The following is a 25,345-nucleotide window of genomic DNA, read 5'->3' as shown; positions in this document are numbered from 1 at the left end:
TGTAATTCGTAATACAAACAGGAGTTGAGTCGTCTGAAAGTTGAGTTGTTTTAATTAAACCCAACTAAGTTGAGTTGTATACCGTAATAGGCCCTTAAAATAGTGGTAGAAGTTGGTAGATTTTTTTTTTTCAAGAAAGCAAATTTACAGTTTATATTTGTATAAAACAATTCATAATTTATTGTGCACATTTCAGGGAAATAACACTTTAAAAAACTTGTAAACAAAACAATACATGTAAATTTGTATATACATAGCTTATGCCTATATGATTTTTCTTTTTTCATGTATTTCGAGCTTGAAGTACTGACGAAAATTTACCGAAACTTCTAATTACAACAACAATTTTCCATGTACAAAAAATTCTGCCACAAAATAACGACTTCGACATGTTATCGTTAACTTAAAATTTTTTTATTTTCATTCAAAATATTTCCTCGCTCATTGACTACATTTATTTCATGAACAAATTTATTTCTTGTTTGAATTTGTGCACAAATTTTTCAAAATTGGTTAGTTTGGTTAGTGTCACATCTTACTGTTATTTGGGTGTGCTCGGCAATTAAATCACCCTTATCGCGAGTTTTTTTTTCACCCGAAAATATTCACAGTTTTTGTTCACCCTATCGCGAAACAATTTTTCATGTTCGAAAAAGATTTCACCTTATCGGCAACTCTTTGTTCGGCGAAATGAACAGCGGGGAAACCAAAATTTGTTCACTTATATTTTACAGGCGAACGAGAAGAAAACAAAATGTAAGTAATTTTTTGTTTTGAAATTTGATAATCTTATAATTATCAGCCCAATTCTAAACGAACATTCCGTGCGAGTTTTTTCCCTTCTCCCATTCCTCGTATTCTAAATAAAAATTCCTTGTGAGTTTTTTCACTTCTCCCTTTCCTCCTATTCTGAACAATGTTCGAAAAAGCGGAAACCGGTTATGGGAGAAAAGTAGGTATTATGAATGTGAGGGAGAGGGAGATTTCTCTGCCATTTCATAGGAGTTTTTTCACTAGTTAAATTAAAGGGAATGCATCAGAATAGTTAAAGGAAATTAGTTCTTTTAAGAAAGAACACTTATTTGTACAAATTTGTGCTAAAATATGTATGTACATTCTACCACAATATTCTCACTGTTAATACAACAACAACTACAACCACAATATTCTTTATTTTAAGTCGAAAAGTATATCATAAGCAACGTAAGAGCTCTTCGTATATTTGATGCAGCCATCCAGAAATTGCGCAAGGATTTTTAAGAAGGCTTAAATAGAGATTGACGAAGGACGAATTCAACTCAACTTGGCCGCCAGAAAATTGCTTTGCTGAATGAAAGCAGGCAACTCCGGCAGATTTGTGTTATGCGGCCGTCTTCTTCTTATGTTCCGCTGTTGATGTTCCTGTGGCAACAATTCATTACGCATTTCAGTGAATACCACATGAAATGCAATAAATACTGTGCATTGTTTATATTTTATTTCTTAATTTGCTACAAATTTGCAACAGTAATTAAACTTTTCAATTTTTTAAACAAAATAAGAAATGTGCAACGAAATTTCAATTGACAAAACAGCTGACTTCGAAAATTCGAAATTCCTATTCCCCAATTATTGTTCTCCCTAGGAGAACAGAATTGGAGGAATTTTTCCGCGGGAATAAAAAAATCCGCGAGAACAAAATTCCGTGAGAATATTTAGAGTTGGTCTGTATATGTACTTTTATTATTAGAACTAAATCAATAAATAATGCACAATCGGAGCTGAGTGGAAAAAAGTTAAAATTCCTGTATTTAAGTATGTATATAAATTCTATTTTTTATGACAACTGTATCAGTCGGCCAAGTTATCCATTGTGGACAAAGCAACGGTTTCAAAATGTTGAGCACCTCACTGAAACAAGATTGGCGAAGACCCACTTCATGGTCCTTTCCAACGACTATTCCCTATGCAAAAAAACGAGGACATGTACTCAATTTTACAAATGGTGGAACTCCAAATTTTTGTTTCAATGGTGGCAAGGAGTCGGAAAAAATATCTAGAAAATATTAGAATGTCGGCTTGTTTAGCCTGTAATATTGGCGAAAGCTAATTGAAAAAAATTAACTTGCTATTCAAAAGTGCTGAAAATAGTAATTTTTAGCTTAGAGTGAATCATTTAGCTCCAAAGGATTAGAACTGTCCCTTAATTGCCTCCGAATCGCTTTCACATTTATATTCTCCTCGCGCTCAATCAATACCAACCTAAGTGCAATACTAAACATTATTTTATAAATTTTTTATTTCTATTTTTGTTGTTGTTGTTAAGGAAATATATGATTGGTTACAAAATTTACACAAGTGTAAGTAAATTATTTGTTCACTGCCAATTCGCAATAGAGCATCAGCTGTTTCGAAGTGAACTTTTGTTCGCCCGAAATTGCCGATAGGCGGAAGAAGTTCACCCGAACAAAAGAAGTGAAGGCGAACACTTTTCCGCGTGAACTTCGCGATAAGGGTGAATACGTTTACCTAATGATAGCAGCATTTGGTTTCAATGCGAATATATTGAAATGTTGGTAGATTTTTGGGCTTTGGTGGTAGAAGTGGTAGAAAATGGGCTAAAAAGTTGGTAGATCTACCAATAAAGTGGTAAAGTCCATGCACTGTTAACAGCACCGGGAGTGAGAGTCGCGCGCATAGCACAAAATTGATAATCAAAATGACAGATTGAGTGAAGCGTGTAGCTATGTACATTGTCCCTATTTGCGCATCAAGGACTCATTATATGACAAGAAAGGTAATATACCTCCAGAAGGCATTAAAGCGATATACATGCATTCATGCGCTTAACAAATATAGACCCGACAGCCTTAAAAACTTCTTTACACATGCGACTGTAGTATGATAATGGCACTGGGTCATTTTCAATTTATCTGACTTAGTTTTTAAAATCAATTTCAAAACTTTTTCCACCTTTGGCGAACCATTAAACACACTCTCGAGGCAGCCGGTTCTATGTACCCGAGCGACTCAGGATTTTCCCCGACCAAGAGCTGTAATTTCAGTGTAACCCCATTTAATTTGTTGCGTCCCTCCCACAATTAGCGATCTAAACTGCAATGAAATTGCAATATACACTAATAGTATGTCATCGTGCTGTCTTCTGGAACAAAAACATACACAACCTCATTTACAACGAAATGGGCTCCAGGTCATTTTGGATTCTTAGGTAATGAGCAAGCGAACCATCTAGCGAAAGCAGCTACTTCTTGTGACAATATTATGGACGTCGACGTTAAGACACATTAAAAATCAAATATTTGGGGTCTGGTTCCTTGATTTCAGGAACTTCTCCAACAATAAACCTAACACTTTAGACTACATTTATACACACACTCATATCAAGCCATGTTCCAAAAAACTGCACCTCATGATGAAAATAAATTAAGTTGTAGAAATTATGTCAAAAAGCTACAACTACCGAACCTCTTTTATTTTGACTAATGTCTCTGCCCCAATATCTTTCCAATATTAAAAAAATCTTCTATTTATATTAAAAAAAGTATGCTTCTTATTACTAAAAATATAAAACAATACTTAATGATCATTATCTAACTGTGGTACCTATAATTTATTTTTGAGTGAACGCATAAGCTTTTCCAGTTTCATTGCCTTATTTATATCACCTGCAATTTTTAGTTTGCCAGTCATAAAAGCAGTGGCTGCCTTTAATTTTCCGGAAAACATGTCGTTAAAGTTGGTAGATTTCATTGTCAGTGTCGCATCTGGTGTGACTTTTGGTTCCCCAATTCCACATGCGCCTGCACCATTTTTTAAATCTAAATGCCAAGTGCCTTTCTCCTCACCTTCAATATTGAATTGATAAACGGCCTGTGTTTTTTTTACAAGATCCGCTGTTAGTAAAGTTTCAATTTTGCCAAATAATGCAGGTATTTGGCCGGTTAATGCATCAGACGCTTTCTCTAGTTTTTGAACGTTAGATTTATCTTCTGCGACATCCAAAAAGAAATCGGGCATTAGTTTATCGACGTAGTCCGGATTGCAGGCATACTGCTTGAAATCAGTTATACCAGAGGAACTTAATACTTCATCGTCAATTAAAAACTGGCCCGTACACTGATGGGGTTCACGTATCAACACAGCATATGCAGCATCCGCCATAATATCGGCTTTACGCGAAGTATTAAAACTATCTGAGCCGGCTAACATTTCAATAGCAGCCGTATGTATAGCAGTACGTGGCCATAAGGCATTCACCGCCACTTTGGCGGAATGAAATTCTGCAGCCATGCCCAATACGCACATTGACATACCATACTTGGCCATTGTATAGGCAACATGTGGTGCAAACCACCTGGGATTCAAATTTAGTGGCGGTGAAATATTTAAAATATGTGCATGATTACTTTTCAATAAATGGGGTAAACATTCCTTCGATACGAGAAATGTGCCACGTGTATTAATTTGATGCATAAGATCGTAACGCTTCATTTCAGTACCTAGTGTGTCGGTTAATGATATGGCTGATGCATTATTTATCAATATGTCAATACCACCAAATTTTGCGACTGCATCCTTAACAGCCGTACGTACTTGTTGTTCATCACGCACATCTACTACGCATGGATGTGCACGTCCACCGACCCTTTCAATTTCTTCGGCTGCACTATAAATTGTTCCAGGCAGTTTCGGATGTGGTGTACTTGTTTTAGCAGCAACAACAATATTTGCACCATCACGAGCAGCTTTTAAGGCAATTGCTTTTCCAATACCTCGCGAAGCACCTACAAAAAAGGATGTGTTAAAATAAAAAGAAAGTTGGCTGTTGGTTGTCTTAATGGGAGCATTAACCTGTGATGAAAATTGTACGTCCAGCTAATTTTCCGGTATTAATCATTTTTAGTTTGCTCCTGTAATCAGTACTTATTTATTTATTTTGTAAAAAGCCTGGTCGTAATAGCTTGCGAAATGCGAATAATTATAGTTCAGATATGGAAATACAACAAATTGAAGAGTTCAAAGTACATATTTGGGTGAAATAAAAACAACAAAATTTGAAACAAAGACAAAAGGTAAAGTAAATAAAAGCCTTCCGCGATTTACAACCAGATTGACTGAATTTTTGTCTGTGTGCGTGTCGGGTATTTGACGCTTGCCCCGCGACTATCAAATAAAAAGCCATCAATCAACATTTGCATTGAGAAACCGCATAGTGTACACTATGAGAAACCGTAGCGTTCGGACGTGAATATGCCGTCATCGGAGTTTTATTAAATAATAAAAAAATTAAAAATTTTATTAAATAATAATAAAAGCTTTACATTCCATAAAGCTGCTAAACATTGATAATTTTCAATAAATTTTAAAATTAATTGCTGTTCTTCCGCGCACTTGTTCATTTTGAATGTCGACACAAACTAAATACAACACTGCGTTTTGTCAATCGCACCCCGCGACTATCAAATAAGCTAGCGTCAAATGCATTGTAAATTTTACCAAGAAGCGCAACTAACAGCTGATCGGTGAAAATTCGCACATTCACACGCACAGTTCCCGACTCAGTTTCAAAAAAAAACTTTAGATTATTTAATTCAAATTTTGAAGTGAGATAATCCTTATAAATTTATGTATACAGAATATATATGGCGTTTTTGTTGTTATTAAAACAATAGTTTTATTTATATTAATGCTTTTATCATTTTTTTTTTTAACTTTGAAAAATCTCCGAACACCATTCCTTCATTATATGACATTCGACTGCCTAGTCCACTGCCTTCCACTCTATTCGTAACATAACCTCTACTTAATCTGCCAAACTATATAGTAAACAATGGTCAAATGAAAAAATCAAAAATTTTTGATTTTCATCAACGTGTAGCCGACAACAAATACGTGTGTCACGAAGCCACCCGACTGCACTAACACACACAAAATTCAGTCAATCTGGTTGTAAAACGCGGAAGGCTTTAAAATGTGTGAAAATGACAGCAAAGTGGGACTTCACAAATCACACACGCATCTGTGTGTGATTTGTGGTGGGACTTGCTTTGGTGGGACCATGGTTCAATTATGTACAGGTTGGCTCATCTCAGCAGCTGATTTTATTTATGTCATTGCATGGTCGAAGGGATTGTCAAAAGGAGATGGCAAACTCAAAATGAAACCAACACATTGGCAACATTTTACTTACACATACAAAAACTGCTAAGTTTTATGTTTCCATTCCATACCATTCGCACCATCACCAATACACAGATTTTGACAATTTGAACAGACATATTTTGTTGCTTTACAGATGAGCCAACCTGTATATAGTTGAACCATGGGTGGGACCATCAACATCAAATGTTCTGAAAGAAACAGATGTTGCATGCGCGAACTTCAGTGGAAAGCAGCGGTCACATTCACCACTCACCATAGCAGTTATGGGTTAAACTACCACTGTCTGTATTTATTATTTAACAATTATTTGTACACTTTTAATTCAGCTAATGTGTTCAGAATTTACATTTTTACACTATACAACTACAATCCATGTATCATGATGGAATTGATATTATTATTACATTATGCCATGTCTTTTGTGTGCTTGAATTATGTCAAAACTTGTGTTAAATGTTGTGGTGTGGTGTAAGTCACCTTCTAGAATTTTGTGAAGCTCCGCTGCTTACCACCGAAGTTCGCGTCTGCAACATCTCTATCTTAAAATTATATCTGCTAGAGGTTTTGTGAAGGTTTTAATGTTGCCCGATCCCGTGATTTTTGAGGGACAATGTTATCTGTGATTGTGACCTCTCAGTCACAGCAGCTTTTAACCGTGACTGTGATTGAAAAAAAAATACCAAGCCAATAGGAATCAGTTTTGGTGATTCTATACGACAGGCGGAAAATCCGAAGGCGGAAAAAATTTGTAATTTGTAGTAATTTTGAAAATTTTGCGATACCCACAAAAAAGTGTTTTGCGCGGATATAGTTTTGATCTCCAAACAGGTTTCGGAGCACTCCGAGGTCATTTTCCGGTTTTTCCTTAAACATTTTTGAACGAGCAAACATTTTTACTTTCGCCTTCTCATTATTGTTGTCGAGGTCAATACGCGTCTTTTGACACCTCTCTCGATATTTTTGGACGCGTATAAGCAGTGCCATGCTGTCATATATAATTGCCTCAGTTTTATATTTTCCCTGCGGATTGTGTTGCGAATAATAAACTCTGCGTAATTTTTTGGGACATCTACTGTTATTCAGTCGCAGCTTAAGTAACTTGCTCATTGCATTGGTTCATAGCATATAGCATAGAAGCGATTTGTTCCTGTGATGACAGCTATGTTTCAGTCTGTGATTGGGAATGGGAAATTAATGCTGTCACAGGCAATCAGTCACGAATATTCCTTGTAAGCTGTCGCTGAAGTATATTTCAGTAGCTGTGACAAAATCACAGGTACGCGGATATTTGCGAACTCTAGAAGTTTGCTTTACACTATTTTTCGCGCCTGCAACATCCTTATTCTTCAAAAATATTTGGTTTTGATCCGCAAGCTGGTTTCGGACCCACCCAGGGTAATTTTTTTTAAAGAGCGGTAGAAAGGTCGTCTAGGCAACGCAGAAAGGTGGTCTATGCAAAAAAACTACGGATCGGGCCCCATATTTCGGACACTTTCGGGGTCATTTTACTGATTTTTGTGAATAACTTTCGACAGAAATAAAATTTTTGATTTCCGCTTTCGGATTCTTAAAACCACCTTTGATAATTTTTGATAAAAATTAGGTGGTGCAACGTAATGTAAAACGTCACCCAACTAAGGGGTGAACACAAGGCAGAAGGGGGGTTGATCAATCATGGAGTGATTATTTTCTATTTTCTGGATCGTGAATCCGAAAACGGAGGTCAAACATTTTGGGTCTGTCCTCTGACAGTTTCTCAACTTTTTGAATCCTTTAACATTCAACAAACTTTGCGTAGCAAGATATAGGAGCAGTCATCAATTAATGGTGCACTAATGGAAAATGAAACCTGCAATTTCTTCAACATTTAAGCACACTTAATTTGTTCTTTTCTATTCCATATAGCAGAGTTCGTCGAGCAACAATATGGTGGCCATACCATACTTATTTAATGAGATCGATCGTATTTTTCAAAATGTAAGTAATCTTTATTTAACTTTATTTCAAATCCGACTTAATGCCATCGTATTGTACAAATGTTTCAGACGCCTGTTTATGTAATTATTTTGGAAGCCTTTTTACTGCTCTCTGTAATATGGCTATTGCTGTTTAAACGTAATGGGCGAGGGAAACGTTATAGCAAAGAAGAAGAAGATGAAATTATTGCCAGATATCAGCCAGAACCACTTACAGCTGAAACCGACCAAAATAATCTTTTGCTACAAACTCATTTAGTACACTCAAAAGTAGGAAAACATATTGTAGTTGATGGACATGATTGCCTTAATATGGCAACGCACAACTATCTGGGTCTACTAGAGAACGGCAAAATATTGGAGGATGCTTGTACAACTTTGAAGAAATATGGTGTAGGCTCATGTGGTCCACGAGGTTTCTATGGCACAATGGATGTGCATTTAAATTTGGAAGACCGTTTGGCAAAGTTTATGGGAATGGAAGAGGCCGTGGTGTATTCATATGGCTTCTCTACAATAGCAAGTGCTATACCAGCATATGCAAAGCGAGGCGATGTTATATTTGCGTAAGTTGGAATTCATTTAATTGAGTACTATTAAGTTAAAGGTGTGACTTGTGTAAGGCCGAACTGGATTCATATAGACTGAATGTGTCTACTGTCGTAACCGAATTAAGTACTAGGGTAGCCAATTGACTTAGACAAGAGGATAATAATGCCTAGGTTATCTCAAAATATGTGGTCTGCTTTAGGCTGTTGTTTTTCTAGCAACCAAAAACCATTGTGCTAGCAGATTCACAGTGCTTGTGTTAGGATTCTTGGGTCATCTTTCGGGAGGCCTATTATTGCCCTATATGGACTTGTGCTATAACCTCCTAACGGTAACTTAGATTCTCTCAAACCTGGCATGTTACGCCAGTGTTCTTCTCCCTTTTCCCTCTCTTCAACTAATAAATGCCCTCTCATTTCTTGTGGGCCAACTGGCGGGAACGCCTTGGGACCGATGGGTCGTGCCTTTGCTGCCTCTCTGGCCAGGTTGTCCGCCTGCTGTTGTTGTTGTTGTTGTTGTAGCTATTAGGTTACTCCCCGAAGGCTTTGGGGAGTGTTATCGATGTGATGGTCCTTTGTCGGATACAGATCCGATACGCTCCGGTAACACAGCACCATTAAGGTGCTGGCCCGACCATCTCGGGAACGATTTATATGGCCACATTGAACCTTCAGGCCATCCCTCCCTCCCCACCCCCAAGTTCCATGAGGAGCTTGGGGTCGCCAGAGCCTCGTCTGTTAGTGAAACGGGATTCGCCGCTCGAAGGTGAGGTTGACAGTTGGGTTGGAGAAGCTATATATTGCGCTACACATCCCCTTGAATCCCCACCACCGCCTGCTCATTACCCTCAACTCACCTGTGGTTTGGGACCCAGGCTAACAGTACTACGTTGTGTGATCATAATTGGTTCAGCTTTTCTATGCACTCAGGACCAGTGCTGACTTTATTTCCAACGCCAAGATTGCCTTGAGTGCGGCGACTGTCACTGAATGGCGTTTGTTTCATTGGAATACCCGCGCTGAAGGTTCAGGTCAGCGCACTGGCTTATGACGAATACTTCCGCTTGAAAAATGCATTGAGTGCGAACAATTGTCTCACTATTAATTATTTAACTTACGACTAAGTACTAACTTACATCATAAAATATTAACGAAATTAAAATTTAATATAACAAGACCAAATTAATAAAATAATTTGTTGAGTCCCTTCCACAACTGTTATCCTCCCAGCAAATCCTTGCAGAGGAACTGCGCTATAATATCTTGCTCCGGGAAGGTTTCGAAGCCTATCCGGGGCTAACCTGAACCCGGTACAGAGAAATGGCTTTGCTGCGTGTGCCGGAAAAGAATATTTTTAGGACGGTCACACTCTTGCCAGTGCGTCACGTGCTAGATCCCAAAACCCGTCGATCCCGTAATTTTTAGAAACGTTTTGTGGCACCTTGCTGTTCACGCCCAAGGTCTTCCCGTAATCTGCGCCTCAGCGCCCCCAGGCAGGATTTAGAAATTATCAACATCCCTCCTGTCACCTGCTTCCCAGTGGATACTACCTTGACATCACTATCTATTGGTGAAAATCGCATTATTCTTATCTTCGGGCGGACAGCAGGGGCTCTGCTGGCGGACCAAATAACACGTCGTTGTTGTATTAACGATAAAGACACTCCCCGAAGGTCGCCTTTGTATATATATCCGGTACGTTTCGGAACAAGCACCATTAAGGTACTAGCCCGATGTTGTAATGCTGTAGAATCACTTACTTTATTTCAATAATAGAGATTACAGTTCAATGCTGGTATCGATTATTGTGCTTATTAATAGTATCGAGTTTAATACTTAAGGCTAGTATGTAGGTGTATTTATAACAACTTTCCCCCCTCAGAAAAGAAAACTTCGAAATTACTTTGAGATGAATGTAGTTTTCAGTGTATCTATTCTTTAGGGCTGAAAATTTTCATCGTACGTTAGACGTTGTTTTGGAACGCGCTGACGTTCGATACTGTCTGCTCCTCAGTAGTACTTTCATTTTCTGACGATGTCGGTGGTTCTTCTACGTCAGCTTGAGTATTGGTGTCTTGAGCCGTGGTTGAAAACGATGGTCTTTCAGCTGCGATTGCTTCATCTTGTAACTCACCATAATCATCATTTCTGTGTTCGGGAATACTGTCGCCGATTCGATGAATTTGGTTGATCTGTCGTTTCCATATTCTGCCATCATCCAAGAGGGCGTTATAGTGCAATTCCCTCAGTTTTCTGAGAATGCGACCAAATTGATACTTTTTATCGTAGTAATCTCGCACTGATACACGTTCCCCTTCGTACAACTTCCGACTCGCCGGTTTAATTTGTTTTTCTCGGTCTTCTTGTGCTACTGGCAATAGCAAATCCAATCTTGAACAAATCTGCCTGTTAAACATTCGCTGTGCTGGTGATACGCCTGTGGATGTATTTACCATTCGACGGTAACACATTAAAATTTGTGCCAATTTTGTGTCTATGTCTTTCGTACTGCTGTGCATAGCTTTGAGCTTATCCTTCAGCGTCTGCACATACATTTCGGCCTGTCCGTTTGTCGCCGGATGAAATAGTGCACTTCGTTTATGTGTAATACCATTGCTTCGCAAAAATTGCCTAAACTCATTCGACGTGAGTTGTGTCCCGTTGTCGCTGACTAATACTTTTGGAATTACAAACGTTGCGAAAATTTGGCGGCAAACTTTGATTGTCGGCTGTGTTGTGATATTATTCATTATATGTATTTCTGGCCATTTGCTGTATGCGTCTTCCAGAATGAAGAAATACTTCCCCATAAACGGTCCTGCAAAATCGACGTGAACTCTTTCAAAGACACTTGATGGTGGATCCCAAACGTGTGTTGAAATTTTGCTAGGATTTTTCCGATTTTGTTGGCATGAGCTACAGTTTAGAGTGATGTTTTCAACATCCGAATCTAACCCAGGCCACCAAATGTAGCTACGTGCTAGTGTTTTAATTTTTGATGTACCAAAATGTGCCTCAATGTAGTTCCTCAAGCACAGCTTTCCTCAGTAGTGGTGGAATGTAAACGCGTGTCCCCCTAAACAAACATCCTTCATGAAGTGCAAATTCATGTTGGTCTATTCCAAATCGGTGTTCTTTAGCAACTGTTTTTCCTGTTTCTAATCCCTGCACAAGTTTGCTTACTATTTTGTCGTCTTTTATAGCTCTAGCGAAATCGTCCACTGTGACAGGCATATTATGTATGCAGTTTAATTCTAAAATATCAATTTCGGAAATTGTTGCTACCGATTGTGCTCGTGGTAACCGGGAGAATGCGTCTGCATTGCTATGCTCGGCTGATTTTCGGTACTTGATTTCGTAGTCGAAGGAAGACAAAAAAATTGCGTAATGTTGCATCCGTGTTGCTGATAATATAGGGAGACCCTTTTGTGATGAAAAAATCTGTGTAACTGGTTTGTTGTCACATTGTAGAAAGTGTTTGGCATAGACGTACTGGTAAAATTTCTTTACGCAGTACACTATATCATATGCCTCTTTGTCGAACTGGCTGTAACGTTGTAGCGTAGCTGTCAGAGTTTGCGAGGCGAATTGTATTGGTCGTTCGGTACCGTCTGGGTAAATGTGGCTTAAAACCGCACCAACTCCTACCGGGCTTGCGTCTGTTGCCAGTACTAAAGGTAACTTTGGATTATAATGTACTAAATAACTTGGACATGTCATCCCAAACAAATGGCACTTTGTCTTTGAGTAAGTTATTTAGCGGATACAGTACCGTGCTTAAATTTTCAAAAAATCTGCCGTAATAATTTACTAAACCGATAAAGGAATGTACCTCATCCTTGTTTGTTGCTTCATCTGTTGTATTGCCTCCATTTTTTCTTTTATTTTGTGGATGCCGTGACGATCGATCTTATAACCGCAATATGTGATTGAGTCTGCCATGAACTCACATTTATTGAAATTCGCCCTCATGTTGTGTTTTTCAAGGCGTTGTAGTACGGTTTCTAGACGTTGAATATGCAATTTATCGTTGGGTGCTGTTATTTTGATGTCGTCGAGAAAAACCGTCACACCATCGATGTCTTTAAGAATGTTCTCGATCTCGCGTTGCCATTTTGCTGGCCCTGTTGCAATTCCGTCTAGTCGGCTGGTATAGTCCTTTATGTGTTGAAATTGTGAGAATCCTTTGATATTCTTCGTGCACTTCCATTTGAAGATACGCTTTGGTGAGGTCGATTTTCGTGAATTTCACACCACCAGACATTTGTGAAAACAATTCTTCGATAGACGGCAATGGATATTCGTCGATGAGAATGCAAGGGTTTATGGTGATCTTATAATCGCCGCAAATTCTAACTTTGTCGTTACTTTTAGGTACTGGAACGAATGGTGTTGCCCATTCGATGGTGTCAACTTTTTTAAATACGCCATTTTGTACCAAGTCGTCAATTTCTTTTTCGATTCGTGCTCGCATTGAGAACGCTGGTCGCCTTGCTTTCTTGAAAATGGGTGTTACGATAGGTTTCAAGTGAATACGTGCTTTCAACCCAGTTAGCTTGCCCATTGATGTTGTGTCGAACACTCGTGGATACTTGTGCCTCAATGTTTCTAAAGATATTTTGGCATCGATTTTCGCGAGTGTATGCTCGCCACGAAAAACTTTGTAATAGGTTTAGCCACTCACGCCCCAATAACGGATGGCGTTTTGATTCGACAATGTATAATCGTAGGTCATACATTTTCCCCTTAGAAGCGACTTTGACATACACGAAACCGAATACTTTGATATTATTTCCAGTGTAGCTGACCAGATCTATGTCCGGTTCGTGTAGTTGTTGTTCTTCAATGCGTCCAATTTGCTGATTGTAATCGAGTTTGCTCATAATTGCGACCGGTGCGCCGCTGTCAATTTCCAAATCTATAAAGAAAGAGTTTACTTGCATTGTAATCCCAAATTTTTCCCTTGGTGTCTGCTCAGCTTTGTTTCCGATGATATGGCAGATCTCCTCCACTTCACGGTGCTCAGCGTAGTTAGCCTCCGTTTGGTCCTTCTGCTTCCGTTTGGTCCTTCTGCTTCCGTTTCGTTTTGATGCAAACTTTTTTTGTGTGTCCGGATATGCGGCATTCCGTACAGTATACATTTTTTCTGAGCATTGTCGCGAAATATGTGGTCCGCCACAACGGTAACAGCTTTATTCCGATTCTTTTCCTGAGTTTTTTATTTTATTGGTATTCTTCGACCGATTTCCTCCCGATGCACGATTTGTTTTTTCCTTGAGTCATACTTGCCCAACATCTTTGAGGTTATGTGTCATTTCGGCATTACCTTTTTCAGACAGTTCCATTGCACGTGTTGTCTTTAATGTGTTCTCTAGTGTTAAATCCGCTAGAGATTTTGCTTTTCAACCCGAAAACTAGTTCATTTCTTAAGGCTGTCTCGAGATATGAACCAAAATTGCAATTCATAGCTATTTTCTTCAGTTCAATCAAAAATTCGTCCACCGACTGATGGTCATGTTGCCGACTTAGGTGGAAACGATAATTTTCCACAATTTCTTGCGGCTTTGGCTCAGATATTTCAGCCAGTGTCTTACAAATTTCGTCGTATTTTTTTTCAGGTTCGGCCGGCGCTAACTTGTCGCACAATGTATTGTACGTTGCATAGCCGATGTGATGTAGAACTTTTTTTGTTTTCCTGCGTTTCATTTATAGCAAACGCGCTTTTTAAGTGTTTTTGCCAACGACTCCATTGTATTTTTTCCTTGTCAAATTCCTCGAATTGAAAAAATGCTGACTTCCTCGTGTTGTCACCATTTATAGGACTTTGCTGTGATTGAGTCATTTTAATTTTGTATAATGATGTAGGAAATAAATTTCGATTTGTCCGAGTAGCGGTGGTTAGAAAAAATATCGACAATAATTGGATATCTTCTACCGTCCTCGTCGCCACTTTGTTGTAATGCTGTAGAATCACTTACTTTATTTCAATAATAGAGATTACAGTTCAATGCTAGTATCGGTTATTATGCTTATTAATAGTATCGAGTTTAATACTTAAGGCTAGTATGTAGGTGTATTTATAACACCCGACCATCTCGGGAACGCTTAATAAAAACTTCTAGGCCGACCCCCCAACTCGCCAGAGCCTCGCTTGCTAAATATGTGTGTGATAAATTCATATTTATAACAGGATTCTCCTAGCGAAGGTGAGGTTGACAATAGGGTTGCGGAAGCTCTGAAGCTATGAACGGCGTTGTGGACCATAAACGGGGACGCCCCTGTAGGGTTTTTATTATTTTTATTTAACTTTGTGTTTAAGTTACTTTGAACTTTGTAATTTTAATATGTTTTATCAATATTTTAATATTCAATATTGATTTTTGAATTATCAAAAATGTTCATGATATAAAATTTGGATTCGATAGAAACGATTTTAAATAAATATAAATATATATTAATCAACCACGTTACTCATATTACTACAACTGGCGATCCGCCTATACACCTAAAATTGTGCTACAACAAATTAATGTAATTAATTAAAAATAAAAATGTAAGTCGCGATAGCCTCCGAAGAGATTTTAGGCCGAGCTTCTCTTCCAATTTGCGTCGTGCTTCTCTTGATTTTCCCTACAAATTGGCCGGACGGGACCTACATGTTTTATGCCGACTTCGAACGGCATCTGCAAGGCAGATGAGTTTTCACTGTGAGCTTTTTCATGGCAGAAATACACTCGGAGCGCTTGCCAAACACTGCCGAAGGGCGACCCCGCTTAGAAAAATTTTTTTCTAATTGAAAAATCTTATTTCTAAAATTTTGATTTTGCTTTGCCCGGGGTGTGAACCCAGGCAAGTGTGGTAGGCGGAGCACGCTACCATCACACCACGGTGGCCGCCGTAATTAATTAGTGCGCCTAAAATCAGGCAAAAGAACAAGTTTAAAATGCAAATATTGAATAGTGTTGTGCAAAAGATAAACAGCATTAACCGTTCCGTTCATACATAATTTGTCTCCTTAGTTCGCATGGCTGGGTACCCGGGTACCACAAGGCAGTTCATAGAGTATGCATCACTTGTGGAAAACCAATTTGCCTTAGTCATATTAAAAATAAGTGTCCTGAGTGTTCAGATTTGAAAATGTATAACCCTTTTCATGTTATTTATTAATTTATAATGTAATCACTTATTATTGACGTGAGAACTACTAGTGGTACCTGGGTATCCCATCCAAAAGAACTAGTAATAAAAAACAAATTTTAGTAATAAAAAAATAATTTATTAAAAAACCATCGTCATGAAACTATTAACCAAAAAACAGCATTAATGACACACTGTGCAACGAAGAACCATTTTCCAGACTGATAAAACGACGATACTCCAACAAGAAACCAATTATAACAAAAGATTTACACTGGAAATGCTGCATATAATTAACACACCGACCAGCATAAGAATGAACTACAAGACGGACATCGATAATTGCGCGAGCTCATACAGACATTTGATAACAAACAGACGGACAGTACAAAACTCCGCGTCATGCGGTAGTTACCCACCGACGTGTGCCGTACGTAAGGATGTTTGTCGTACGAAGCACGTTTGACCGGACTCTCAAGCCCGTAGGAATCAATGTATGCGTCTGTGTACATGTACATAACATATTTGTGTGTGTATTGTTTACAGATAAGCACTGTTGCCATTGACCATTTTGCATGTATGCTTATGGAAACATCAACTTTTTCCAATTTAATTTTTGATATTGTAAAAGGCCGGAATACATATTAAATAAGTATAAATAGATTACATATTTATAATCAGCACTTTTACATAATTATTTCGAATTATTTTCACAATTTTTCAAACTTTAATTAGGTGTTTTTGCATAAAACTGCAAACGGTCAAAATTAAGTGCACAAAAGTTTACTAGACAACTCTGTCTAGTGAGAGAGCGATCAGCTGACACGTTCATACGGAAAAAATCAAAATTGTTTTGATTTCTACGTTCCGGGCTACGTACGTACGGGCGTTGCACGTCGGTGAGTTTTCGTTTACATTGCACACTCATAAGATAGGTCGTGTCAGCTGACACGTTTTTTCTACGTACGTTCGTGAGTAACTGCCGCATCAATGATGACATGATATGAAACTTCTCGCTCTCTGAGAGCGCGTGAAAATGTGCATTTTTTATAACATTGACCATAGATGCCATCATCCTCAAAATCAAATTTGGGCATTTCGGAATAACTTTGGGGTATTTTACATGGTAAAGGTTTAATTTATGATTTTCACCGAAAACTTACTCAAGATTGTCAATTGGGATATCAAAAAACTCGAATTTTTTCAGGATCACAAATACAAAAAAAAGCTTATTTTACCCGTTAAAAATTTTTCCGTGACAACACGTGAAATTTAATTTTTTGATAGCTAAGATAAAATGTACTTATCTCTTTTCGTGCGTTAATATAACAGCTCATTTAATTTTGTTATTTCTTGTACCTTTTTTACAAATTTTTGATCCGCTTATGTAGTTGAATACACTTGAAATGAAAAATAATGAAAACGCACCGATTTTCTTGGATTTTTTTTTTGCGCGGTTTACGCAACTCTGATCTTCAAGACCCATTCTTGGAAACGAATGAAGTTTGTTTACAATCGAATGAACCAATGTTTACAATTGAATGAACTTTAAGACCCATTCCTGGAAACGAATTGAGAGAGAATGAATGTTTCGTATCATGTCATCATTGCTCCGCGTTGAGCAGTGAAGACGCGTAAAATAATGTATGTAAATAATGTTTTTTATGAATGTTTGTTTTGATGTCAATTGTTATTTTTATTTTGTTTATGTTTCTTTATATTGTTATAGTTAATCCTGAAGACGGTTACAGTAGGTAACCGAAATATATTGAAGAAAAAAACTCAACAATTTTTGAAAATTTTATTTACAAAATTGGACCTCAAGCCGGCAAGAAAATTATTTATTTAAAAAAGAAAGGTCGCTAAAAACTTATAATATATTTTATTTAATTTAAATAATTATGTTTCATTCTCCACCACATAGCACACATACATCTACACCAACACATCAACAGAATGATTTGCTGATCGATTTACAAAATAATAATTTTCAAGATGAATTCATAAATGCATATGCGAATCAGAACAATAATGACATTTTTGCAACATCAGTTAAACTTCCCCAATTTTGGCCGAGTTGCCCAGAGGCATGGTTCATCCATGCCGAAATGCAATTTAATAGAAAGAATATAACTGAGGAAGTAACAAAATATGAATATGTCATAACTGCACTTCCTCAAGATTTAATTATGAAAATTTTAGATTTCGTTCAAAATCCTCCTGAGGCAAATAAATTCTCTGCATTAAAGCAGATTTTTATTGAACGTCATTCTTTAAGTGAGAATGCCAAATTAGATAGGGTTTTATCTGATTCTGAGATGGGAGATTGCAACCCATCTGAATTTTATCGGTCTTTGGCATTACTCTCTGGTACTAACTTCAGCCAGGAAGTTCTTAAGAAACTTTGGATGAGAAAACTACCAAAGAATTTAAATATAATTTTAACTAGGTCAAATTCTATTGACATAAATGAATTAATGAAATTAGCTGATAACGTATGGGAGGTTATCAATAAAAACGAAATTGCTTCTATCAATAATTTTCAAAATTCAAGAAGCGAAAATGCATTAATATGTAATTTGGTTCAAACGACTAGTATTATGTACAAAAATTTGGAAAAATTATGTTTGGAATTATCAGAAATTAAGAAAGAAATACATCAAAATTTTTCAAGATCTCGTTCGACTAGTAGAAGTAGATTAATAAGTCCATTAAGGTATAGATCAAATTCTCGCGATAATCAGAATTGGGTATGTATATATCATTATAGATTCGGTAACAAGGCTAAAAAATGTGAACAACCTTGCGCTTTTTTAAAGAATAACTGTTCAACAAACTAACTTCTTCTCTTGTTGCAGCGACAAACATTGGACGCTTTGAAGTATCTACTCCTCGCTTGTTTATGTATGATCGGGATAATAAACTTAATTTTCTTATTGACAGTGGGGCAGACATTTCAGTTTTGCCTGTTTCAAAATTTTTAAGTAAAAATAAATCCGATATTATTTTAACAGCAGCTAATAGTTCTACAATTTCGACATATGGAAAAAAGATTTTGAATATAAATTTAGGTTTGAGACGCGAATTTCCTGTTACATTTTTAATAGCTGACATAGCGAAACCAATAATTGGTGCTGATTTTTTATGTAAATATGGTCTGCTTATTGATATCAAAAATAAACGTTTAGTTGACCCATTGACAAATCTTTCAGTCAACACGATGATCTCAATTTTCTGTAATGTTCCTCTTCCGAAAATTTTCAACAAATATACAAAATTATTAAAAAATTTTCCATCATTGATAGCTTAGCCAGATTATTCGAAGCCAGTTAAGCATACTACGGTCCACAGACTTGTTACTGAAGGAAACCTTCCTTTTTCTAAGCCCAGGCGCTTGGATCCAATTAAATTTAAAGTGGCCAAAACCGAGTTCGATTTTCTACTAAAAACTGGAATTTGTAGACTATCAAATTCATCCGTTGCATCCCCTCTTTATTTAGTGCCCAAAAAAGAAGCTAATGACTGGCGTCGTTGTGGCGATTTTCGTAGACTTAATGTAGTAACAGTTCCTAATCGATATCCTTTACCCCATCTCCACGATTTCAATATGAATCTTCGAAACAAAAATATATTTTCCAAAATTGATTTAGTGAAAGCATACCATCAGATACCAATGGCCAAAGAAGATATTTTCAAAACGAGAATAACAACACCCTTCGGTATGTTCGAGTTTTTGCGTATGCCTTTCGGATTAAGAAATTCTTCACAAACCTTCCAGAGGTTTATTAATGAAATTGTTAACGGTCTAGATTTTGTATTTGCATACATTGATGACTTACTTATTGCGAGTGAAAATGAACAAGAACATTTAACACATCTACGTGTACTTTTCGAACGACTATCCGAGTATGGGTTAAATATTAAACCAAGTAAATGGATTTTTGGTGTTAACAATATTGACTTTTTAGGGCACAATATTTCTTGTACTTGAATCAGGCCATCCGATGAGAAAACAGCAGCCATACGTAATTTTGAACATCCAAAAACTATTAAACAGGCACAAAAATTTCTAGGAATGGTAAACTATTACCATAGGTATATTCCAAATCTAGCTGAGTATACGAATATAATATATGATTTAATTAACAGAACAAACAAAAATGCGATAAAACATTAATATGGGACGACACATCAACTAAAAGCTGTGAATGTATTAAAGAAAAGTTTGCATCTAAGGTATTATTAAATCATTTTAATAAAGATGCAAAACTTTCTTTAAATGTTGATGCATCTAATACTTCAATTGGTGGTGTCATACAACAACACTTTAATGGTACATCTGAGCCACTAGGGTTTTATTCGAAAAAGCTTTCTCCATCAGAGACTGAGTATAGCGCATTTGATCGAGAATTATTAGCCATTTGTTTAAATATCAAGCATTTTAGATACCTTTTAGAAGGGCGACAGTTTACGATTTACACGGACCACAAACCATTAACTTTTGCTTTAAGCTCAAAAACGGAGCGCAGCCCTAGGCAAACAAGACATCTCGAATTTGTTGCGCAATTTACTAATGATATACAGTTTATAAAGGGAAAAGATAATGCTGTAGCTGACACATTGTCACGATCTTTTGAAGTTGATTCAATTAAAAATTCAGAGATAAATTTTAAAGTTTTACAAAGTGAACAACAGAAAGATAATGAACTAAATGAACTAACGAACAGTCAAAATTTTAATAACCTTAAGTTAATCAAAATTCCTGTACTAAATTTTAATATTTGGTGTGAAATTTCGGGTGAATATCCCCGGCCGTATATTCCATATAATTTAAGAAAAACGTTTTTTGAAATGTTACATGGAATATCACATCCAGGTACAAAGGCTACTCGTGGACTAATAATTAAAAAATATTTTTGGTCAAATATGAACAAACAAATTAATCTATGGTCTCGAGAATGTATCTGTTGCCAAAAGTTGAAGGTTTATCGTCATACTCAAAATTCCAATACCAAAAAGTAGATTTGAGCATATCCATTTCGATATTGTAGGCCCTTTACCAATATCAAAAGGACATCGATATATTTTTACTTTAATTGATAGATTTACTCGTTGGCCGGAGGCCTATCCATTAAACGATATTTCTACAGCAACTATTCCAAAGAAATTTTTCAATGAATATATTTCTCGTTTTGGCGTCTTTTAGAAATAACAACAGATCAGGGCACTCAGTTCACATCAAATTTGTTCTCGGAACTAACTAAATTACTTAGGAGTCATCATATAACAACATCTGCCTACCATCCTCAAGCTAATGGACAGTTAAAATCATCAATTATTGCTAGAAAAGGGCTCAGAGATTGGTATCAAGAGTTGCCGATAATACTTCTAGGTTTGCGATCAACTTCCAAAGAAGATGTTTCGGCTACACCTGTAGAAATGGTTTATGGTCAAAATTTACGGTTACCTGGTGAGCTTTTGGTCTCGGTTAGTGAAAATTTAAGTTCATCAGATGTCTTAAATAGGTTACGTGAACACTTTAAAAAATTTTAGATCAAATTTAGTCCATCATCAAAATTCTTCTAATATTTTTATTCCAAAGGACTTAAAAGATTGTAAGTTTGTTTTTGTGCGTGCTGTAAACAAACATGCTTTACAACATCCATATGAGGGTCCTTATAAGGTTATCGAAAAAGACATAAAACATTTCAAGGTGGAAATAAATGATGAAATAAAAAATATTGCTGTTGATCGTTTAAAACCAGCATTTATTGATGTTGCACAAATTCATTACACTAAAACCAAAAAGAAAGTTAGTTTTTTGTTTAACAACAATTCTTCGAAAGGGGGAGTAATGTAGGGTTCTTATTATTTTTATTTAACCTTGTGTTTAAGTTACTTTGAACTTTGTAATTTTAATATGTTTTATGAATATTTTAATTTTCAATATTGATTTTTGAATTATCAAAATTTTTCATGATATAAAATTTGGATTCGATAGAAACGATTTTAAATAAATATAAAAATATATTAATCAACCACGTTACTCATATTACTACACCCCCACACGTATTGTAGGAAGCTGTCATAAAAAAAAATAAATAAATGTAAGGCGCGATAACCTCCGAAGAGATCTAAGGCCGAACTTCTCTTCTAATTTCGTCGTGCTCCTCTTGATTTTCCCTACAAATTGGCCGGACGGGACCTACATGTTTCATGTCGAGTCTGAACGGCATCTGCAAGGCAGATGAGTTTTCACTGAGAGCTTTTCATGGCAGAACTACGCCCGGAGCGCTTGCCAAACACTGCCGAGGGGCGACCCCGCTTACAAAAATTTTCTTCTAATTGAAAAACCTTATTTCTAAAATTTTGATGTTGCTTTGCCTGGTGTGTGAACCCAGGGCATACGGTGTGGTAGGCGGAGCACGCTACCATCACACCACGGTGGCCGCCGAAGGTGCCGTAGTCCAGACATTTTCATCGTGAGCGCATGTCAACTGCGTCAACTAGCAGCCGATGGTAACATTAGCATCCGACCACCTACTCATACTCCTTTCGCTCGAGGGCTCAGTGGAAAGTGCGAAGACTACAAAACATATACAGAAAATCGCTTTGCTCTCCTCCCAATCCAAACTGATGCCCGTAAAGAGGAACGTGCTTTCCGCATTGTCATTGAATCCGCGTTCGGCTCGTTGCATATCTCGGAACTCTAACGAGAGAACATGACCTTATAAAACAGCGCGACCCAGCGAGCCCCAAAGAAGGGATATAAACCAACGCATCAGACAGCTTGTGAATAAACACAAGCGAGCGAAATGAGACGAGCGCTTAAAGAATTTTAATCTCTGCAATTGTAATGCATTCTGCGGTTGACAAAACTAGACGTCGGGCCAACAGACGCGCACACAAGCATGCGCTGCTTTATGTCCCCTTTTACCCATCACCGCCAAGGAGGTCGAAGCATTATGAGGAAATACGGCCGTATGAAGCCAAAAACAAGCAGGTCCTCAGTGAACTCCACAAACAGGCGTCGGACCTTTATGCCGGGATTTGCCCGGTGAATCCAGTACTCAAAGAACAGTACCCAAAACTTGCGGAAGAGGAACGCACACTCCCCAGGGAAACACGAGTCATTCTAGCTCAACTTCGATATGGATACTGTAACAGGTTAAACTCTTACCTATCCAGAATCAACCCCGACATAAAAAATGTATACACTTCTTGCAATGTGTCCCCACATGACACCAACCATCTCTTTAATTGTAATGTGGAACCAACGCCTCTAACACCCCTCTCATTATGGTCCACCCCTGTTGAAACAGCAAGTTTTCTTGGACTTCCGTTAGAGGATATTGATGACAATTTGTGATCGGTTGTACCTATTGGATGGGGCGAAGCACTGCTACAACAACAATAGATCGAAGATGTCGTCGTTCATGCTAAACCATCTAAAGCAGTAGGCCCAGACGGCATAGTCATGCCGATGCTTTAACAACTTGGCAAAAAAGGATTTAAATATATATTTATATTTATTCAGAAACCTGTGCATACCAACAGACATCTGATTGAAGAGGCCCCTTCTCCCAGGAGCTTAAGAGGTCAACTCCGTAAGCATTATGAGGAAATACGGCACATGATAACACAGCCGTATGAAGAAAATACACTCAAACAGGTCTTCAGTAATATCCACAAAAGGCGTCGGAGTTCATAGCAGGAATTGCCCGGCGAACTCCGTTCTTAAAGATATATACCCTGAGCTCGCAGAAGAGGAAAGCACTCTCTCTTGGGAAACGCGCGTGAATCTAGCTCATTTCCAATCTGGATACTGTAACTCCTACGTATCAAGAATCAACCCCGAAATACATAATGTATGTCCTACCTTGCAATGTGTCCCCACATGACATCAACCATCTCTTTAATTGCAATGTGGAACCAACGCGCCTCTAACACCCTCCCACTCTGGTCCACCCCTGTTCAAACAGCAAGTTTCCTTAGACTCCCGTTAGGGGATATTGATGAAAATTAGTGAGTGGTCGCACCTATTGGGTGGGACGAAGCATTGCTACAACAACAGATTAGTTTTTCCTAAAAGCTTTCACAGCAGAAAAATATTTGGAGGGGTTGCTAAACAACCGTTGATGTGCGATCCCTTAAGAAAACTTCAGTATTTTTGATGTACAACGACATGCACACGAATTAGTTTTTGACATCTATTTTTTTACTGTCGTTCATGCCAATATTTTCGTCCGTGGGTGTATATAATATGGAAATTAATTTTGATAAAACATTTTTTGCTCTTATAATTTCTTAGCGACGAAAAGGTAAACTTCTCAATACAAAAGGGGTTGGATGCTTCGCGTAGCACAATATATTTCTATAAACATAATGATATGTCCGATTTAGAACGATTGTTATTGGAGCAGCAGCGTCGTGATCTTAAGGTCAGTTAAGCACTAAATTTGGAAAAATTTGTCAAAGTGAATATTCATGTAAAAATTGTCACTTATGTATGTAGAAATTTCACTTCGTACGGCGAGGGCACTACATGTACATATATTTATTTTCTTTATATTTATAAATAATTTCTTTGCAGAACGTCAAAAAGGCCGCAAAAACTCGACGGTTTTTAGTTGCGGAAGGTATATATATGAAAACTGGTGAAATATGTCCGCTTCCCGATTTGGTGGCGCTGCGTGCTAATTATAAATTACGTTTGTTTTTGGATGAAAGCATATCTTTTGGCACACTTGGCAAAACGGGACATGGTCTTACTGAACACTTCAATATTGATGTAAGACTTATACACATGAAATATTATTTTATATGTATATATTTTTGCTTATACAGCTCATTGAGGTTGATCTCATTATGGTGGGCATGGAAAATTCTTTAGCTACTATTGGTGGTTTTTGTATTGGCTCTCACTTCATTGTTGAACATCAACGACTATCTGGTCTTGGTTATTGTTTCTCTGCTTCATTGCCACCATTATTAACTCAAGCTGCTATTTCGGCATTAGATCTTTTTGAAAATGAGCCAAAAATGTTCGCAGAAGTGCAGCAAAAAGCTCGCCAAGTACAAGAAGAATTCGGAAAATTTACAAAATTGAAACTGCATGCTAGCGAACTTTCGCCGATTAAACATTTGTATATAGCTGATGAACGTGAAAATGTGGCTGAGGAACGCGAATTGCTTAACAAAATTGCCAACGGAGTATGTACTTTTGTAGGGTTGACTTTTATAAACTTTATTTTATTGATTCTTTTTATCACAAATAGTGCATTGAACGTGGTGTGGCTGTCATTGAAACACGCTACTTGGAGCATTTAGAGAAGCATCCCATGCGTAATAGCTTGCGTATTACTGTGAATCGTTTGCTCACCGCCACTGAAATCAAACACGCTTTTGATGTTATTGAAAGTGTAGCTAATAAAGTATTGTAAAAAAGAACAACGCATCATGAAAGAAGCAACAACACGAAATTATAAAGTCATGAAGAAAATTTATACATCTTCACATTAA

The 25,345-nt window shown here is 37.3% G+C and overlaps 2 protein-coding genes across 7 annotated transcripts; one reads left to right on the top strand and one right to left on the bottom strand.

Annotated features, from left to right (window-relative positions):
- Positions 1-340: 340 nt before the first annotated feature.
- Positions 341-5,158, bottom strand: LOC137243080 (hydroxysteroid dehydrogenase-like protein 2). The gene is made up of 2 exons (XM_067770279.1): positions 4,852-5,158; positions 341-4,784 (listed from the first exon to the last, which is right to left on the bottom strand). Exons 1-2 carry the CDS (start codon positions 4,895-4,897, stop codon positions 3,604-3,606), a joined length of 1,227 nt encoding a protein of 408 aa, XP_067626380.1. The 5' UTR covers positions 4,898-5,158; the 3' UTR covers positions 341-3,603.
- Positions 676-25,345, top strand: Spt-I (serine palmitoyltransferase subunit I). 6 transcript variants are annotated; one of them, XM_067770273.1, is made up of 7 exons: positions 676-756; positions 8,068-8,139; positions 8,208-8,704; positions 24,135-24,264; positions 24,417-24,614; positions 24,671-25,036; positions 25,102-25,345. In XM_067770273.1, the coding sequence occupies exons 1-7, from the start codon at positions 691-693 to the stop codon at positions 25,264-25,266; spliced, it is 1,494 nt and encodes a 497-aa protein (XP_067626374.1). In that variant the 5' UTR covers positions 676-690; the 3' UTR covers positions 25,267-25,345. The 6 variants fall into 6 exon arrangements, with proteins under 6 accessions (XP_067626374.1, XP_067626375.1, XP_067626379.1 ...); XM_067770274.1 differs by lacking the exon at positions 676-756 and adding an exon at positions 7,434-7,557 and having other exon boundaries at positions 8,071-8,139; XM_067770278.1 differs by lacking the exon at positions 676-756 and adding an exon at positions 7,475-7,557.

The sequence above is a fragment of the Eurosta solidaginis genome, chromosome 3 (genome assembly GCF_040869045.1).
Source record: "Eurosta solidaginis isolate ZX-2024a chromosome 3, ASM4086904v1, whole genome shotgun sequence".
Lineage (NCBI taxonomy): Eukaryota > Metazoa > Arthropoda > Insecta > Diptera > Tephritidae > Eurosta > Eurosta solidaginis.
This window is presented reverse-complemented; position numbering and strand designations above follow the sequence as displayed.

Excerpts from the sequence above, each read along its gene's own strand:
- Spt-I (XM_067770273.1), top strand. The coding sequence starts at position 691 with ATGAACAGCGGGGAAACCAAAATTTGTTCACTTATATTTTACAGGCGA. Across the intron at positions 8,140-8,207 it reads TCGATCGTATTTTTCAAAAT|ACGCCTGTTTATGTAATTAT; the intron begins GTAAGTAATCTT and ends CAAATGTTTCAG. Across the intron at positions 24,615-24,670 it reads CTGAACACTTCAATATTGAT|CTCATTGAGGTTGATCTCAT; the intron begins GTAAGACTTATA and ends TTGCTTATACAG.
- LOC137243080 (XM_067770279.1), bottom strand. The coding sequence starts at position 4,897 with ATGATTAATACCGGAAAATTAGCTGGACGTACAATTTTCATCACAG. Across the intron at positions 4,785-4,851 it reads ACGTACAATTTTCATCACAG|GTGCTTCGCGAGGTATTGGA; the intron begins GTTAATGCTCCC and ends CCTTTTTTGTAG.